The sequence below is a fragment of the Molothrus ater genome, chromosome 25 (genome assembly GCF_012460135.2).
Source record: "Molothrus ater isolate BHLD 08-10-18 breed brown headed cowbird chromosome 25, BPBGC_Mater_1.1, whole genome shotgun sequence".
NCBI classification, from domain to species: Eukaryota; Metazoa; Chordata; class Aves; order Passeriformes; family Icteridae; genus Molothrus; species Molothrus ater.
This window is the reverse complement of record NC_050502.2, coordinates 5,775,013-5,794,977: the sequence shown is the minus strand read 5'-3', so window position 1 is coordinate 5,794,977 and position 19,965 is coordinate 5,775,013. Positions and strand designations below refer to the sequence as shown.

Genomic DNA, 19,965 nt, shown 5'->3' with positions numbered 1-19,965 from the left:
TTAAAGTCAAGAATGTAAAAGTACCAGCAGCTTTCAGTTAATTCGCAGTGGGATGGAAGGCAAACCTTGGAATACAAGTTTTATCCTAAGGAGAGGACATATTTTTGTCATGGTTTGGAATGTAATCACTTCAAAAGGATGGATTTGAGCACAAACTGATGATGGGACCCAGTGAAGGCTCTGGGATGAACTGGAAAGCCAATGGAGCAGAGAGAGGTGATCAAGACCCTCTCTCACGTTTGTAGGTCTACTGCAATCAAAGACGCTGAAATGTTTACATTACTTCGACTACGAGGGAATTAGCACCCCAAATTTTAGAAATAATATATATATATATATATTGGGGTTTTTCCCCATCTGAGCAAATCAGAGCATTTGTCTGGATTTTGGGGCAATAAGACTTAAGATGGTGATTGATCCCATGGAAACTAAATTGGTGTAACCGCACAAGTGGCTGACCCAGCTGCTCTTCTGTCTGGGAAAAAAAAATCCCAAAATACCATGACAGCAAGGAAAATATTATTGTATTTTAAACCAATGCTGTTTTCAAGGATTTGTGATTCCCCAGCACAGAATTTCTGGTGGGAACAGGGAAGATGAGATTTCTTGCCAGATTCCTCAAAAGATTCCACTGATCAATGGGGAGGGATAAAGATGCTGAACATTGCTTTATATGATTAATTTCCTGTAAAGACAGGGGGGAAAAAAACCCCAAACACCAAAATACCCCACCAACCAAGGTGGGATTTGAGGAATTTGGTCAAGAAGAATCTGCTGACCACTGCTGGAATGGAAAACTCAGCTGAACAGGGTTTAGAGCAACCTGCTGTGGTGGAAGGTGCCCCAGCCCATGTCAGTGGGTGAAATGAGATTTTTAAGTTCCCTCCTAACCCTTTACAGTCTATGATTCAATGATTTTATTCCATCCCACTGCCATGGGCAGGAATGGCTTCCTCAGGCTCGCTCCAACAGCTCCACATCAACTCCCTCAAGGGGAGAGCCTCGGAAGCACCCCGCGGTCGGTGTGCAATGGGTAAAGCACTTTAGAACAAGCGACAAACACCGTTAAAATAAAAGTTTTTGATGCCTCCGCACTCGCCGGCTCCGCGCTCCCTCAGCGCTTTCCCGCCCTCCTCCCGCCGCCCACGTGACCCGCGCCGCGCGCACGCGCCCCCGCCCCCGAACTACACGTCCCAGGGTGCCCCGCGGCGGCGCGTGCGCGGCGGCGCCCGGCGCTCGGGCCATTTAAATGTGTGTGAGGGAGCCCCTGAAATGGCCGCGCAGGTCGCCGCGGTGCCGCGGGCCCCGGAGGAGCCGCCGCCGCCGCCCTCAGCGGACCGGCCCGCCCGGCCGCGCGGGCCCCGCCGCCGGCGAGCGGCACCCGGCGAGCCGCCGGCCGCCAAGCGGGCCCGGCCGAGCCAGCCGCTGCTGGCGGGGCCCGGCCCGGCGGAGCCGCTGCCCCCGCCCGCCCTCCCCGCCGCCGCGGGGCTGTTCACGTTCTCCCCGCTCAGCCTCCCGCCGCCCGGGGAGCGCCGACACCACCACCGGCACCACGCCGAGCCCGCCGGCCACAAGGCGAGGCGCGGCAGCCCCGCGGACGGCGCGGCGGGGCGGCCCAGCCAGCGAGGTGAGCGAAGCGGCGGGGGGAGCGCGGGGGTCGCGGGGCCGGCGGGTGCCCCCGGCGGGCTCGGCCGGGCGGGCGGCGGCGCCGCGCTCGGAGCCCCGGGCGCACCTGTGGAGGGGAGCGGGCGGCGGCAGCGCGGCGGGAGCGGCGGCCCTGCTCCGGCCGTGGCGTAGCGGGCACGGCGGTGCTGCCCCGGGCACGGAGCGCGGGGCGGCCGCGTTGCTCCTGCTGCTGTCAGAATCGCCCTCATGGCACGTTCAACGTGCGAGTGCTGGGGAGTGGAGGCTTCTTCACATTAACGTGTGAGGAGCTGCTGGTTTTTTGGTTTGTTTTTTTTTTTTTTTTAATTTTTAATGGTTTGTTTTAATAAGTGGCCTGAGAAGGGATCTCGTGATTCCATACGAATGTTTCCAATGCGGTTGTCAGACGATGGTGCCAGATTCTTTTCAGGGGTGCCCAGCAACAGGGCAAGGCGGAATAGCCATAAACTAAAACACAAGAAGTTCCTCCTCAACATGAGGAAGAATTTCTTTCAATGAAGGGTGACAGAACACTGGAACAGGTGCCCATGGAGTCTCCCTCTGGAGATATTCCAAACCTGTGCCACCTGCTCCAGGTGACCCTGCCTTGGCATGGGGGTTTCACTGGATGATCTCCAGAGGTCCCTTCCAGCCCGAATTATTCTGTGTTTTCTTTTACTGAAATGCCAAAATATCTCTGGATTTTGGCATGTGCTGTGTGTGGTTTTGTTTATTTTTTTTAACAGTACAGAGTGATTGTTTTGCTTCTGCTCAGAGATTTGTTGTAGTAAAAAGCTTCTTGGAGAGAGCAACATAGATAAAAAATAACTGCAAAAGCTACTGTAATTAAAAGTATAATGTGGTGGATTATGCTTGAGGAGTGTATGGGCAGGTTTTGTGCCAAAGAAACCAAAGATGCACTTGCTTACAGAAGTCAAGTGTCTGTGGAGTAAAGTCTAGATAGGACTGTTTTAAGAACAGACAAGACTAGTACCAGGAGAGGCTTTTCTCCCCTGGTTAATGCTTCCACACCACTGTGCTTGAGTACAGCTAAAAAACCTTCTGATTGTAAACCTCTAAAGTTCTATTAGTGTTTATAAAGCAAAAGTTTGGAGCAGTGTAACTTTGTAGACTGGAGTGTCAGTGTGTCAGTTCTAACCCAGAATTAAATTAGGCCTCTTAATGAAGGCTTAAACAGCGTGAAAATGAGCATCAAAATTCCAGATTTGTAAAGGAAAGCTGTTTGCTCGCATGAAGCTCTTCACTGCCTGTCCTCAGCTGTAGGGGTAGTGCCTTTTGGGATGGGGCTGTGTTTCTTTTCCTGACTATCCATTTTTATTTTGCTGTATAATCTAATTAAATTACCTATTACATTGACTGTGCCATGCTTATCTGTGGCACCAGGTGACAGTGAGCACCCTCACTGTTTTTGCTGTTTAATAATGGTTCTGGTTCTGTTGTGGGATGTCTGATCATTTCAGAGTAGCTGAGTTATTGGCACTGCTGTCACTCTGCCTCACTGCAGAGCCCATAGTTTAGTGACCTGTCCACAGCTTCTTTGTGTTTGAGGTGCTGGAGGCCTTCTGTTTATTTAAAGGAATAATTAAAACTATATTTCCTTCAGGATTGCCAGGCATTATTATAATGTCACTGTTTAGCTTCACTGAATACAGCAGTTACTCACTGTAATAGTGGGACTCTGCTGTGTTCAATGCATCCAGCAGCAGCCAGGGCAGCTTTTATCCTGCAAACAGACAAGTGTTCACTGGAAGCTCCCAAATGCAAGGACTCCCCTGTCTGTTATTAGGATTTGGCTTCAAACAGGAAGATACTCTGGATTAAAATGTGTGAGGTTTTAAAACTATACCTGAAAGCAGAAATGCTTACAGTAAGAGACCTTTAACAACCAAATGTTCTTAGAAACGTGCATAGGGAAGTATTCCCAGCAGCACAGTGGTGGCGTGAAATCCTTGTTTAGTTGCAGCTTGGGCTCTCTGGTCTCCAGGACAAACACCTGGCGTGTGGATTGCACGTTCTCAGTGAGTAAAGCAGTGTCTGTGCTCAGAGCCCAGCGACTGAGCACACCCTGCACTCCTCACATCGAGTCCTGCAGCAAACCTCGTTCCAAGAACCGTTTCAGTTGGCTTCCCAGAGCAAGTGATACCGCCCTGCTTTTCCTGCTTTCTCTGAAATAGAAAGATCAGGGCCTTTGCTGTTTGCAAGGGCTGCAGCAGCACGGTGAAAACTTGTATTTCAGGTCCTAAGACTATTGTATGAAGTGAGGATTAAGCAATCAGCTCTTTCTTTGCTCCATGAGTAACTCTGTGCTTTACTCCAGGCTGTAATGAAGGTCAGCCCTCTCCAGTAACGAGACCAAACCAGTAATGATCCAGTTAAACACTGGTTACGCTGAAGAACCTGGAGCTGCCTGTGTTTATCACTACACCCTTTCTCATAGAACAGTGTAACATGTTTTTTTTTCTTTAACTTAAGTGCTGTAAGAGAATGAAGAGGGAATACCAATGTGCAGCCAGAGAAAGGAAATTTCTTTAGGACAAAGCCCTGTGCTGAGGGGAAATGGTAAAACTTCAGTTACTGCATCTCCAGGCAGGTTTGCCTTCAGCAGCAGGTTGTTCTCATCCCCACGGCTATCCTGCTACCACGGCTCCTGGAGATTTATGGGCACTGTTGGGTGAAATGGTTCTTTGATTCAGGCACGTTAAAATCTTGTCTTGGCAATTGAGTTTGTAACAGCTGGGCCATCAAGTTTTCTAATTACCTTTGTCCCTTGCTAAATGTTATTTGAATTAGCTTTTCTTCTCGAAAGAAGAACAACTTAAACTATTCCATTTTCCATGACAGAACTACTTCTTTACATTTTATCTCTCAGCCTTTTAGAGGTTGATTAACCTCAAAAAAAACCCCAAATAACTGAAACAAGCTCTTAATTTCTTTCTCTCCATTAACTGAATTGTTAACTATAAGACTAAATCTGTTGATGTGATGATTTGGGTCCTTTAATTTTAAAAGATCAGCGATCTAAGCTTAAATGTTTTTACTTCTAAGTGTAAGTAAAGCTTGTAGCTCTTCAGTGCTACTCTGTTTGCTTCCCTATCATGTATCCAAAATCAGGGAAGTGTTCTGTAATGAAAGTCTTAATGTTTAAATGTTACACATACTTGTTTATCCTCTTCCCCTGTACGGCACTGCCTTCAATGTCAGAAGTTATTAATGTACTTAATTATAGATGCTCTGAAATACAGACTCCTTTTAAAGGTATTCTGATAAATCTGTTAAAAATTGAAGTATTTCTAAAATATTAAGCTAGAATTTTGGAAGGTTTCCTTAATTCAAGGCTTTATTTGTATAATTATAGATACCCTGACTTTTGACTTAATTATACAACCAAAAATGCAATGTTTTACAATTGGTCAGTCTCCCTGGGAATAGATCCCTTCAGCAAGTGAGAGGCCTGAATTCTTTTGGGGTGAATATGCTGCAACTGCAGAACTCTAATCTTCTCTTTATTGTCGCTGCCAGAAACTCCAGATGAAAATGGCAAAACCCAGCGAGCTGACAGTCTTATTGTGAAGAAGATCAAGAAAAAAAAGAAAAAGAAACACCGGGAAGATGTGAGGGGCAAGCGCCTGAAGATGTACAACAAAGAGGTGCAGACGGTGTGCGCTGGGCTCACCCGCATCGACAAGGAGACTCTGTCTCAAGGCCAGTGTGACAGCCTGGAAATGAACAAGGAATCCTTCAGGTACCTGAAGGACGAGCAGCTGTGCAGACTGAACTTGGGCATGCAGGAATACCGGGTACCCCAGGGGGTGCAGACCCCCTTTGTGACACACCAGGAGCACTCTGTCCGCAGCAGCTTCCTCAAGACTGGCACTAAATTCAGTAACTTCATTCACGAGGAGCACCAGTCCAATGGGGGTGCCCTGGTCCTGCATGCCTACATGGATGAACTCTCATTTTTGTCTCCAGTGGAGATGGAGAGATTTGCAGAAGAGTTTCTTGCGTTGTCATTCAGTGAAAATGATAAAAATGCAGCTTACTATGCTTTAGCCATAGTGCACGGAGCAGCTGCCTATTTACCAGACTTCCTGGATTACTTTGCTTTTAACTTTCCAAACACTCCAGTGAAAATGGAAATTTTGGGCAAGAAGGACATTGAAACAACAACAATTTCAAATTTTCACTCTCAGGTAAGAACTATTCACATGCATCAATGTTGCACAATACCTAGATTTGATTGATCTCAGTAACCCAGAGCAGACATGATTTAAAATAGGCAAGTCACAAATGTATTTTCTAAGCAGATGAAGAAAGGTGATGTTAGGACTAATCTACTGTGCTGTCTATTCCTGCTGCTGCTGAAAGCTTTCCTGTGCTCCCTGGCAGCTGGTGAATCACACATCAGACACTGCTACCTGTGACCTGAGGGGAGATCTGCACCGAGCATCTTTTTCTTCTAAACTTGGCAAAACACTGAGATTGTTCAAAACAACAGCCAAGTCTGTCAAGAATTGCATAGACTGCAGATGCTAACACTGCTTTTCTAGTCAGCAGTTTGTTTTTGGGGTCTTGGGGTTTGGTTTGTTTTTTGGGTTTTTTTTGCAATGATGTTACTTTTCATGTTTCGGTATATCTGTTTCACAAGGTTTTTAACATCTTAATTCCCCCAGTACCTTATGCTGTTTAAACTTTCTAACTTGAAGGTGGTTAGAGGATCTTTTGAATTGCCTCTGAAAAGGAGTTTCATTTTGTTTACTCCCTTGGTTTCCATGGTAGGCTCGAACTCGTTTAAATTCTGAAACTGTATCTTCATGTAACTTAAAGGGATGCAACAGTAAAAGCTGAGCTAATTTTAAGATTCCTCTATGAAAGTCTCTTGGATTTTAGTCTTGTGCTCAAACTCAGAAGTATCTCTGAGTATACCACAAGATTGCAGCTTAGATAAAACTCTTTTTGATGGAATAAAGCTTCTTTCTTTTTAGTCTGAGAATGGATCCAAACTGCTGATTACCTTTAAGGTCTTTACTTGAGACATTAATTACATTTATTAGTTCACCTGTTGGGAGGATAAACCTGAAACTCTGTAGTGGAGTTCAGTTCAGTGTGATAGGAACACACCTTTAACAACAGCCTTTGGAGTGTTGGTGCTTGTGGATGGGTTATTTGGATCTCTGCAGGCTTTACCAAATGCTTATAAGCAAGATTTGCATTGGAAAAACAATCAGTGCTTTACAGAAAGTTACTGGATGGTCACTGTGGAGACTTTAAATAGCATTCAATGAATAATTCTGACACTTGGCTTTTTTGTTTGGCAGCAATTTGCTGCTCCAGCACTTATTTTAACCAGCTTCTGTTTCTTGGTGCAAGTAATTCTTTGTGTAGACAGAGCTGTGGCTGGGTGCAGAGCACCCCAAAACAACCTCTGAGCAAATGAGCCACTGCTGTGGGCAGCAGCACTTCTGCACAGCACACACCTGTGAGCTGCAGGGTCAAATGTGCCCACAGGTCGGGCTTTCAAGTTTTCTCTGTTAGTGATCTATCTGTGTCCTTTAGTGTCCTGATTGCATTCTGGCTTGAGTACATGTGATGACCCCTGAGATGGCTAAACAGAGCCTCTGGAATGTTTAACAATTGCGTTTTTTCCCGGTGAATGTTCTGTGAACACGAATACTGGCACTATAAATACACGTGAGGAATGTATGGTAATAAACAAGAGGCTTTGCTGGGTTATAGTCTGCTGGTACTTCAATTAATTCTATTTTAAGTACTGTCTAAACTTGATTGAGTCATGACATAAGATTCAGTTGGTCTAAACCACTTCTCTAAACCCAGCTCCAGCATGACCTGGTTAATCCTCTCTGGCTGAAGTGTGTTAGTGCAGCTCTCCCTGAGCAAACAGAGCAGGGGAGCTGTCACAGGCAGCTGGAGCAGGGCTCTTCAGGGAACACAGGTGATGGAAAAGCTGAAGAAACGCAGGAATTGGTGCTGGGTTCCCCCAGGCTTTGCAGGCTGGCTTCCCTTGGGATGGCAGGGGCTGCAATGCCCTGCTCCAGGGCCTGGAGGTGAGCCTGGCTGTTGTGTGCCTGCTCCTTGGCAGCTCTGCTGAGGCTTGAACAGATTGGCCAAGCTTGCCTTTTCACCCTTCTGGGTGAGAATTGTGCAGTCCAGAAGCCCTTCATAGCTGTGCTGGAGCAGATTAAACATGTTGCACTGTTGTATGCTGGAACTCTGGTTATTTATAATGGAGTGAAGTTGCCTCCATTCTGGGTTCTTCTCTCTGTATGAGTTTGTTTGCTGCACTGACCTGTGCCAAGGGTTTGGGAGCTTTAGGGAGTCTCGAATCCTGAAGATTCAGTGTTCAGAAATCAAAATTACTTCTGTAAACTGCAAGTTAATGTGACCTTTGTCTGGCACGACATTCAGCTGGTTTGTGTTTTTAGAGAAACTGAATTGTAGTATTCAAAATAAGGACTTTAATCTGAAGGACTTGGGAAGTTTAGTGATAATTAACTGCCTTGCAAGGTGAATTCCTTTGTTCTCAGGGCAGTGAGTTTACAGCAAAGCACTCCAATGTGTATTTGTTACATAAATGTTTGGTTTCAGTATCTTAAAATAATTAAGCTTCAGTGTCCTGTGGATTTTTTGCTTACATTGTCTCTCATTGGTTGTAATACTTCAGTGCTGGAGCTCAGCTTTAGTGTGGAGCTGTTCACTTGGGCTGAGAGCTTTCAAGACTCAAATCACTGAGCAGCAATTTGTAAGCTTTCCTCACATAAGGGCACACTTTAACTTGGGAGCTCTTTGCAGTGCAGCAAGAATGAACTCTTATTTTCCTTATCATTTGTCTCAGTACAACTGCTTCCACTCAGTGAATGGGAATATATTTAGAGTTAAAAAAACCCTTCTGCTTTTTTTCCCAACTGATCAACTTGCCTGATGAATTCTCTCTGATCCAAAGAACAGTTACACTGTCACAGAGGGTGTGTGGGGGTTCTGGGAAGAGGCCAGGAAAGAGAATTGGGGAAATAGGTTTTGCATAAGCTGCTCTTCCTTCTGGGAAGGAATTGGGAGAAGCAGCCAACAGGTGATAACTGGGGAAGTTTCCTTACTCCTGCTGTTCAGAACAGGTTACTCTGTTACATGGGAACATGTGGTTCATGAACCACATCACAGTTTGATTGTCTGCCCCATGTGAACGTCTCTGATTGTGGAAGGGCAATTTCTTTTTTTAGCAGTAGCTACCAAAGTATGAAATGATGAAGTTGTGCATCTGCACTGCATCCTTCATTTGGTTTGTCACTAAGGCCATATAAACAATGCCCAGTGGTCCTGCACTGTGTCAGATTTGAGTCAAGCATGTCACCCTTGCTGTGCTGGCATGTCACTGCCTTGTGCTCTTGCTTTCTTCCTTGTAGCCAAGGTTTTGTGTGGTTGCTTTTATAGCTGGCTTGGCATGCTGAAATATTGTTGCTGTCAACTGATTCATGCTTTTCTTGCAACTGGAGAGAAACTTCAGAGACTTAACCTCATTTGTCTCCAGCTGATGCCTCATCTGTGTGTCCTCTTCTCATCCTGTGCTGCTCACTTAACCCGTGCTGAGGCTGGGGTGCCTCGGGAACGTGCAAATAAACTCCAGCTCTGAGCTCTGACAGGAAGCACTGCCTGTGTCTGCTGCTGTTCTCACCCCAGCGTGGGAAACACCGACAGGCACATGCTGCAGCTGGAGAAAATGTCCCCATGAGCACTGGAGCTAATTTTAAACGTGCCCATGACTCCCTGGGAGTGGGGGTACACACAGCAGTGACGGCTGGCTGGCATTTGAAAGGGCACAGGCTGCCTGAGCTGCCTTCCTGGCCCCATTGTCCTTTTGCAATGGTAAAAACAGTGGCAGTGACTGCTGGAGATCCACTGCTGCTTTTAAAGCAGCACAGGGAACAAATTATAGCAAGGGAGGTGCTGTGGTAATAAGTTACTGACTTCTGGCAGCCGTGTGAACTGGAGTGACCCCAGCTGAATTCCTAAACAAGAGCTGAACTTTAAACAAAAACAAAAAACACTGAGAGAGGTCCTAATGGATATAATGAAATTACTTCAGCTATTTCATCATCTCAGCTTTCTTCCCTGCAGTGAGGGGGGCACAGAGGTGACTGTGGAGTGAGCAGAGCTCAGAGAGAACTTGGAGCACCTGGTGAATGAAAGGCCAAAGCAGCTTGCAGTGCAGCAAGCAGGGCGCTTACTCCTGGGACACTGAATGAACCTCCCAGCTGTAAAGGGAGAGCAAGGGGCCTGTTCTTTTAGGTGTTCATTGCATCACAGTGTTGAGAGCACTGGCCTAAGCAGTGTTTGCTGTCAGAAGGAATTAAGAATGAGGGAGCTGCTGGGAAGAAGTTTTTGATGGCATCTTGAACTAGTAGACTACATCCCCTGTGACTGAGGTGCTTGAGATGAATAATCCAGCCTGCTGGGGATTGCCGTGGCTTGGTGCATGTTGTCAGTGTAAACATGGCCTGGGTTTAATTCTCAAGTGTGTATATTCCTTTAATTTCTGTTAAAAACTAGCAAAGCATTGAAATCCAGTGTTTCCCTAAAGTATTTCTTCTGTTTCCTTTATAACTCCTGAGTTCTTGCCTATTTTTCCATTGTTCCAGTGCATTTAAAAACAAACAAAATTAAAGCTTCTAAATTTTCATTTCCTTTGAAAACATTACAAGGAAAACCTGCATATGGAATTAGAATTCATTTTAACTCATGACAAACACCTGTAAAATATTAGTGACTCTCACCAGGTGCTTTCAGTAGCACAGAACTCATCTGGAAGGAGTCTGTCTGCACTTACATGAACAGTGCCAGGCAGTTTAACTTCCCTGGGTAAGGAGCAGAGCACTTCAGTCCTTGGTTTTTCTGTATCTGCACAGAACAAAACTATTGCTGTGGTGTTCCAGTGCTCCTGCTCTGAACTGCACTCAGCAAATAGGGTGAGCTAAACTTGTATAATTAAGGAGTGAAATATCTATGGCTGCTGCTAGAGGATAAAATTGCAGCAGTAACTCTATTCTTCCTTTATTAGTCTCTCCTAATTTACCTTTAACAACTGCATGGAGTAGTTTAATGACATCTGGTTTGCTGGCTAAACATGCAAAACTGAAATTAAACTTAAAGCTAAGCTGCTACTCCCATGTATCTCTAAGTGGAGTTCTAAAATGCATCACCCTGGGAGAACATGACTGTTAAATTGCAAATTTACCAGTAACTGTCCTGTCCCACCACTCAGCCATGGAGAGCAGCTGGAGTTTTTCACCCCTGGAACACTGAAGGGTGGTGGAAGGCTGGGGCTCAGCCACAGTGACTGTGCAAAGCAGGTTTGTGCTCTGTAACCTCAGCTGGCTGTGGTGTCTGCACAGAACCTCCTCTCTGGCCATGTCACCTTCCAGCTGCAGTCCATAGGATGAGGCTGCAGAGCACTGGAGTCTGGCCAGTGCCTCTCCTCTGGGAGCAGGGAATTGGCAGGAGAAGTTTCCAGATGATCCAGCAAAGGGGGACAGTCTGTGTTCTACAGGACGTCCACGAGCTGTGAGAATAAAGTGTTTCTGATGCCAACACTGACAGCAGGTTCTACTGCAAATGGTAATCCTGAAATTCTTCTCCATGAGCTCTGGCTTTCCAGCTCAACCCCTCATTTCGTCTGGTTTCTGCCCAATTTCCTGTGTATACTATCACCAGAACCACTGCATGAAAGTCCTTGAGGTTTTTCACTGCAGGCCCAGGGGAAGGACCTCGGGGACAGGACTGAGATGAGGAATGTGCACAGCCCAGGAGCATCCGGTTTGAAATGTGGAAGCAAAAGTCCAACTGCACAAACCAGTGGAGAGTTGAAGCTTGCTGGTGAAAGACTGAGTCACAATGAAACCTTGTGTGGTTGTTTTCCCAAGTCAGCCTGGAAGTGTTGAATTGTTCCTGAATTAGTCAAATATTCACTTGCTGTTATTCAGACCCCAGAAGGATTTCCTGTCAGGAGTACAGACAGGAGTCCTTTCTTTCTCCTCTCTTCTAAACAGTCCCTGTGCATATTCCCAAAGGCCCATCTGCTGAAACAGATGCAGATGAGTCCCAGATCGATCCCAGCTGTGTTAGCTCAGTCACTTTCATGCTCCTGGAGGGAACTGAAGCTGTGCTGCTGTTGTGTCTCCTGTCGGCCCAGGTCAATCGGACGTACTGCTGTGGCACCTACAGAGCAGGCCCCATGCGCCAGATCAGCCTCGTGGGAGCCGTGGATGAAGAAGTGGGGGACTACTTCCCAGAATTCCTAGATATGTTGGAAGAATCTCCATTTCTCAGAGTAAGCAGGAACTTGTGGTGTGTTCATAGCACTGTAGATATTTAAGCAATTGTTAGGTTTCTAAGTAATTAGAAACTGTAAGGTATTTTCTTTATTGATGTGCTTATTTGGGCTACTGAGGTTCATTCTATCCTGTGTCCAGTTGAAAGGCATGGACTGAGGTGACTAATTAAAAATAATCAAGTTTATTATATATACTTGCACTACATGCATTTCTACTTCCCTAAAAACTGCTTGATGAAATTAGCTTGGAATATCTTTTACCTCTCAAACTTACTTAGTTTCTATGCAATTCTTTTGACAGCAGATTTGAACCAGTTTTACCAAAGGCATCATTTAATTTTTCTATCTCACCCAGTGTTTTGTGTTATGTGTGTTTTGTGGGTTGTTTTGTTCCTGTTTTCTTTTAGATGACTCTGCCCTGGGGGACTCTTTCCAGTCTCAGACTGCAGTGCAGGTCCCAGAGTGATGATGGGCCCATCATGTGGGTGAGGCCGGGAGAGCAGATGATCCCCACAGCTGATATGCCAAAATCACCCTTCAAACGGCGCCGGTAGGCTTTGGGTTTCCTTTTGTACTCGAGGGAAAACTTTGCAGTTAAGTCTGTGTCAGATTTGAGAACAAAAGCAAAGTACTTGATGTGTAACTGGCTTTTCAGAGGACTAATACAGATTTAAGTTTCACTTTCACTTTGTTTCAAATTGGCACAGCTGATAAAGCAAATGTTACCCGTGATGATTATTTTATTTCACTACTTCTAACAGCATCTTTCAGTACTTCTCACGTATCCTAGATTGGTGCTTTAAGATTAAAACCTCTTTTTATTAACCTGCAGGAGACTTAATTCATCTTATTTCTGTGGCAAGAACCAATTTGGTGGTGAGGGCAGGTGGAATGCTGTGAAACAGCAGAGATCCTTCCACTGCTCGTGCTGCCTTCTAATGTCAGTGCTAAAGCACTTATAACATGTCTGCCCAGGAATTATTGTGTATTCTTGCTTTCTGTCTCTGAAAGAGCGCTCTAAAACAAATTTCAGGAGATTTGGAAGCATATTTTAATTGTCTTTACAAGAAGAATTTTTTGATGTTTTCTCAAATAGCTGAAGCTCAGTTTCTATAAGATAGCTCTATTTTACATACTGGTACCTTCTTGGAGGAAGTCTTTCACCACAAGTGAACACAAAAATTTTGAGATTTGATTTGTTTTGTAAAATTTGACCTTATAACCTGAATTGTACTTTGCTGGTTTTGTTTCAATCTTTCACCAAATCAACACCTAGAAAAAAAATCAGAGTGAAATGCTTTGTTCCCTTGGAGCCTGCAGCACCCAGAATTCTAAGACGATTTCCGTACAAATATTAATTTTTGAGCAGCAGGGACATTTTAGTGTGATTTTTTTTGTGCCCTTGCAGGTCCATGAACGAGATCAAGAACCTGCAGTACCTACCTCGGACCAGCGAGCCCCGCGAGGTCCTGTTCGAGGACAGGACCCGAGCTCACGCTGACCACGTGGGGCAGGGCTTTGACTGGCAGAGCACAGCTGCTGTCGGGGTGCTCAAGGCTGTGCAGTTTGGGGAATGGTGAGTGCTGCTGGGATGCAGCTATTCTCTCTTCTAAAAAAAAAAAATAACAATTCCTTGCAAAACAAACCTAATCGGAAATGGTTTGAATGCTGTAATGAAACAATGGCTGGAATTGTCTGCCCAGGGAGGGTGGGGGAGTCACTGGATGTGTTTGAAAATAAACTCAGTGCTGTGGTTTATTTGATGAGGAGGTGTTAGGTCATAGGTTAGACTAGAAGATCTCAAAGGTCTTTTCCAATCTAGTTCATTCTGTGATTCAAAAGCTGCACAGAGCTGAAAACCTCAAGCTGTGTACCTCCTGTTTTTCCATCTTGAAACAGTAAAAAATTTGTAACAGCAGCTTGCAGAATATTTTAGTGATATACAAAAGCCTTAAACTTGGACCATCATCCTTGATTATTCTTTTCCTGAGCAGATATATTAATTCTAGTTTTTGGAACTGCAGTCTAAGAGCTCAGTGTAATTAATTTCACAGCTGCAGTGCTTTCTCAGGTCATGTACCCAGGATATTGCTGCTGACCTTGCAGAGAAACTGGACTTGCATCATTGTAATAGCTAGAAATTACATTAGAAATTGGATAGCATCATTAGCATTATCATTAGAATAAAAGATGCCAGTGTTTCCTGTACTGTTGAATAAAACTCCTCACTGCTTCAACTTCAGTGTTACCTTGTAATTTTACATTTTTCCCTTAATGCAGAATTACTCTGTCCAATTATAGAATGGGAGAATTGAGGCAAATAGTGGTTCCTGGAACACAGAGAACTTTTATAGTGGCAGTTTGAGCCTGGGTCTCAGGCTTTTCAGTGTATTGTCCATGCAAACATCCCTTCTGTTGTGAATGCAGCAAAAATTGAGAAAGAAAAAAGGGAAATATATGTATTATATCTCTTTTTCAAAAGAATGCACTATTGAGAAGTGTAGAGACTTTGTGCACAGTGTAGCACTCAAGCAGGTCATTGGTTCAATGAAGCTTTCTGCTGGAAGAGCTGGAATGCTCTGTAACTCAAATACTCAAGAATTCCTGGAATTCTCATTTTTTTTCTAGGAGTGACCAGCCTCGTATAACCAAAGATGTGGTTTGTTTTCATGCTGAAGACTTCACTGATGTTGTGCAGAGACTTCAGCTGGACCTGCATGAACCTCCAGTGTCACAGGTATCAAACCTGCTCTCGTGACAGCTCATTCCTGGTGTTCTGGCAGGAGTTTCTCACTGATTCCAGCTTCTCCCTAAAGTCAGCCCTTTTGTATCCTCTCAGCTCTCTTGGGTAAATGTCCTTGTGTTTCAGGGTAAAATAGTTCAGTTGGAAGAGACCTTTTTCTTTTCCTTTCCCCCAAGCTGGGGTTCATGCTGTGACTCCCAGGGTGTGCTATAGAAACAATCTGTTGATTAAGCCATGTGTGCCTGCTCCTGCTTTTTCTGATGTCTGATGTTGTCTTAGGCTATGGAAGCATCTAAACTCAATCCTGTCAGCCCAAGCAATGCAGCCCATTGTTGTTTTTAACTTTAACTATAGAAACCTCTTCATTGTCCTCTCAAGACATCAGAGAAATTGTATTTTTAAAGTCCAGGTCTCATCTGAATTTGAAGTTTTACCCATGAAATGGAGACTTTCTGATTTAGACATGAATTCACTTGAAAACAGGAAGATGCTGGGTGTTTGAAGGGTTTGCCACTAACGTTCCCATCTCTCCTTCTCCCAGTGTGTTCAATGGGTGGACGAAGCCAAACTAAACCAAATGAGACGGGAAGGCATTCGCTATGCTAGGATTCAGTTGTGTGACAATGACATCTACTTCATCCCCAGAAATGTCATTCATCAGTTCAAAACAGTGTCAGCAGTCTGCAGCTTAGCCTGGCACATCAGACTCAAACAGTATCACCCTGTGGGGGAGACTTCTCCAAAAGCAGAAAGCAACTCAAGCCTGAACAGTGATGTTCCTGGAAACACAGAGGCAGAAGGTGAACCCCAAGGTGTGAGTGTAAAAACAGAGTCTGAAGAACCAGGTATAGAAATTCAGCTTACCCCAGGGGTGCTCTCCTCCTCTGTTTCTTCAATATCAGGACTTGTGCAACCAGATCAGGTGGCCCAGCCCCTTCCAGGTTTTAAAATAGAGTCTGATCAGCAACACAATCCACAGGATCATGCAGGCTCTTCTGTGTGATATGTATATATTCAAACATTTTTTAAACAACTTTTTAAAATTTTGATGTGAAGTTATAGTTTTATAACTGGCTTATGTTTTATTGGAGAAATCTTGCCTATAATTCTATAAAGAAAGGTGACATTCCAAAATGTCAAGCATATCTTTTTTACACAGATTATGCAAAATTCAAGTTGTATTTTAACCCCTTAGTACAACCTGTAACAGTGGTCTACCACTTCTTTCTGTTTAAGTAAAGAGATGTTGAATATCTTCTCAAAGTCAGATTGGAATTCCTCCAGGAATATGAAATGATTGAACTCCATTGGTCAGTGTTATTTCCCTACTTTTACTTTATCTCTAATCTTCACCAGAAAGTGATGCTTTTGTAGAAGACTTGCAAAGTGATTTCCCCATCTCATTTTAATTGCTTTAAAAAGTAAGAAAAAAAAAAGAAAAAAAAAAGAAAAAAAAAAAGAAAAAATAGAGAAAGCACAGCACTTTTGATGATTTGTGGAATTTTTGGTATGTCTGTTCTTGACATGTTGGTTTATATACAAGCTATAGAAATTGATGTTTCTTACAGTTCCTACAAGGGTGACCTGTAAAAAGAACTGAAGCAAGTGTCTGATTCCTGTTGAAATGCAATGACTTACTGACCTAACACTTCTCATAGCACTGCTTATGTTGTTTGGTGTGGGGGTTTTTGCTTCCAAAATACATCTTCCCTGAATGTGATAAATGCTAGTGTCAAAATTAGAGAACCTCTTGGTAGTCTTGTGGAGGAAACTGCTATCTTTGAGCACTTTAAGGCTTTAAAATACTTAACCAACTTGGCAGCTTGTTTTGATGGGGTCGTAACGTGTCCAATGGATCCACACTTTCCCTTGTACTGATGCACTTAATATAATAAGCATTGAGCTGATACCTGACTTCCTAGAATAAGGACAGCCTTACTGTGTAAGTTCTGTATTAGTATTTCACAATAAAAAGTATTTTGGCATTGGACTGCTTTTTCCATGTGTAGCTCCTGGGTGCCCAGTTACTGTGGAAAAATCAGCAGCACGTGCTCAATGTGTAGAGTGTCAGCTATCAACAGTTTTTAAACAATCTTTCAATATTTCTGGATGTTAATGTGTAACCTGTATTTGACTTTCACTCACCCCATTTATTACTGCCCTTGTCAGTCATCAAAAGGAAAAGTCCCTTTTCCCTCCCCCCTCCCCACATTTAGAGTACAAGTTGGGGTTTGGTGCAACTTAAGCTGTCTCCAGATAACTTTATTTGTTCTAATCCTCACTGGGGTAGGAAAGATTTGAAACACTATGTTAGACTAGACAAAAGCAAAGATGCTGTGTTAGTTCTGGATGCATCTTTTTAATATCAATTATTACTCTTCTCTTTATAAGGGTCTCTAAAATATGTTACTCTATTATAAATCTTACTTTGTGCAATATTGTTTGTGTAGGCTTTTATATACATATTAGCACCTCAGTGTAGAGGTCACTATTTTAAACTGATAGAGAAATAATCCTCAGAAGATACTGCAGTGATTAGTTAGAACCTGTATTACTCCTTATGTGTATGTATGTATTGTCTTCGGTACAAAAATGAGGACTAGGAAATATTTCAATTTAAAACTAATTTACAGATTGAAGTGGTAGTGACTCGTTTAGTAATCTGTGTAAATAAGGTGTTAGAATGGAAAGCTTTTATGATGAGAAGTAATGTGATTCATGCAGGGGTGTAATTTAATCTTAGCAGAAATTCTAGATGACTCAGCGCGGCTCAGAAAGGAGCCGGCAGTTCTCTGGTGGGTTTTTTCCACTTTTTATGTTGAGAGGAATTTCATAGCTTTAAGGGTTGTGCAAAGTAAAATTCCTCACAGGCAATAGTGGTTTCAGTTCATCCTTCACAGTCAAAGATTCCCCAGGGGTGTTCTTTCCTTTTGACCAAGTCTGCGAGTCTTCCATGTGCCCGTTCCGCCTGTCCCCTGCTGCTCCCGGCCCTGGCAGCCAGCTCTGCTCACTCAGGAACTGTCACACCTGCAGGGCCCACAGCAGAGCAAACAGGCTGAGAGCCCCCAGGCACCAACCTGTTCATTGGGAAAATTGGGATGGAGTGAACAGAGAATCCATTTGGAGGCCCTCTGTAAATTCTAATAGCATGTTTTCAAATGAAGGAAGATTAGGGTGGTCTGTGCTGCTTTCCAAGCTGTAGCTTTAGTGAAATCTGTGACAACAGCCTGAAATAGCTGGAAAATGCTCTGCCTTCCTCTTGCATGGAGGGACATGACCAATAGCATCATGCTCTCTGTGCTCTGCTCAGTTACTAACTTAAACCTAATGTCAGATTTAAGTGCACATAAATAAAGGTATCTTTGAATGATCTGAATGTTGCTGATGCTATCCTATTTTGGAAGACTGAGGGAGAGAGGAACAAGCTGTTTGAGAATCTCTTACTAAATCCATGCTCAGCTTTGCTGTGCTTTAACCAAACTGGCAGACTTTCAAATTCCACCTCATCTCTGGATGTAAAGTGTGAGAGGGATTGCTTGGGAAGCTGCTCAATCTCCAGCCATTGCTTCAGTTGCCCAGAACAAAGCCTTAACGGGACAAATGCAAATGTTTTCCAGCCCAAGAACCTGTAGAACACTGATTTTTTTATGAGCTAGAGCAGTTTAGAGAGTAAGTAACGAGTTCAAGTCATTTAGTGTTTGAGCAGAACAAATCCAGTAAATATTCCTGAATATCTCGTGTTAAATAGCTGCTATTTGAATTTCTCCTATATTTCCTAAAGCAGACTCCTTAATGAGCTAATCACCTTTGATTTGATGTGATTTTTTTAAGCCACATTTGGTGGCTTGTTCTAAGGCTGAGGGAGCTGGGGCTGCTCAGTGTGGACACCTCACAGCCCCTTCCAGGATCTGCAGGGGCTGTTCATCAGGAGCTGAGTGACAGGACGAGGGAAATGGGCACAAATCAAAGGAGGAGGAATTTAGGTGAGAGATAAGGAAGAGATGTGATGGGTGGTGAGGATCTGGCTGCCCAGGGAGGCCGTGGATGCCCCAACCTGGGAAGTTTTCAAAGCCAGCTTGGGCAGCCTGGCCCAGTGGGAGGTGTCCCTGCACATGGCAGGGAGTTGGGACTGGATGCTTTTTAAGGTCTTTCTGTTACTCTCAGTGGAAAGCAGATACAGAACAGTTCGTAAATACAAATGTGCTGGTCAGTTCTGCAAACCCTCAGTGCTCCATTTATGAGGATGTGATGTGTGTCAGGTAGAAAACACCCCAGCTTTGTGCTGGGGACAGCTGTCACTGACCAAGTGCTCTGTGAAACAGAACTGAGGCTTAGGCTGGGCTTTAATCAAGTGCTGGTGACTAAAACATCCCAGGGATAAAGTGGCTCAGCTGGGATAGAAGTGGACCAGCAAATGCAGGGTGAATTTGGTTTCCCCTCTAGACAAGCTCCAGGAGGGGGGACACCACGAGGTGTCCCCAGGGCATCCTAAGGGACACTTTTCACAGTGTCCTGCTGTGCTCTGCCAGGTTCCCTGCGTGTTACAGGTCAAGGCAAATTGTCAGAGCTTTCCCCATGAGCTGAGTGCTGAACCCTGCAGCTGCAGTTCCCGAGGCGTGCTGAGCCTGGGCAGCCCTGAGGGCTGCGAGAGGAGCCCAGGGCTCGTCCCCTCTCCCCCGGAGCCTCTTCTGTCCCTTCCTGAGGGCTCTGAGCAGTGCCAGGGCACCCCGAGCACCCAAACACCCGCTTTTCCTGATTTCTCTGTACAACATGTAAAGATACCGACTCCTGTATTGCTGTTTCGTGATTTAATTTGATTTGATTGGCAGCTACGATTATTTTTTTCTGTGGTTTTAATTTATCTAAGGTCTCTGCCTCCAGAGGACGTGTACAATTGCCTGGACGACTGTTTGCTTTGTGCGGCCTTAGTGTATTTATTGACATTCGCGCGGGGGCGGCCCGCGCCCCCCGCGCCCCCGGTAGCTGACTGTACACCAGTGTCAAACTGTTAAGCTATTTCTTTGTAAAATAGTCCTGCGGAATGCATAGAATTTTTTTCCTGTAAAGTATTTTTTTAATAAACAAAAGTCTGATTTTGTCCTTTACCCGCCTGGGCGCTTCTTTCCTCTGCGGTTTGAGGCGGGGGGGGGGGGGGGGTCGGGGCGGCGCTCGGCGCTCGGCTGGCGCTGCCTGGGTGGGTGGGGAGGGGGGGCGGCAG

At 44.6% G+C, this 19,965-nt stretch overlaps 1 protein-coding gene across 1 annotated transcript; it reads left to right on the top strand.

The window, feature by feature from the left end:
• Nucleotides 1–1,272: 1,272 nt before the first annotated feature.
• RSBN1 (round spermatid basic protein 1) lies at nt 1,273–19,852 on the top strand. Its single transcript, XM_036398157.2, has 7 exons — nt 1,273–1,627; nt 5,185–5,855; nt 11,864–12,001; nt 12,412–12,554; nt 13,413–13,580; nt 14,633–14,741; nt 15,289–19,852. Exons 1-7 carry the CDS (start codon nt 1,273–1,275, stop codon nt 15,748–15,750), a joined length of 2,046 nt encoding a protein of 681 aa, XP_036254050.2. The 3' UTR covers nt 15,751–19,852.
• The last annotated feature ends 113 nt before the right edge of the window (nt 19,853–19,965 follow it).

Bases quoted from the DNA above. Each gene is read 5' to 3' on its own strand.
- RSBN1 (XM_036398157.2), top strand. From the start codon at position 1,273: ATGGCCGCGCAGGTCGCCGCGGTGCCGCGGGCCCCGGAGGAGCCGCCG. The intron at 1,628-5,184 runs GTGAGCGAAGCG...TGTCGCTGCCAG, and splicing joins GGGGCGGCCCAGCCAGCGAG to AAACTCCAGATGAAAATGGC. The intron at 12,555-13,412 runs GTAGGCTTTGGG...GTGCCCTTGCAG, and splicing joins TCACCCTTCAAACGGCGCCG to GTCCATGAACGAGATCAAGA.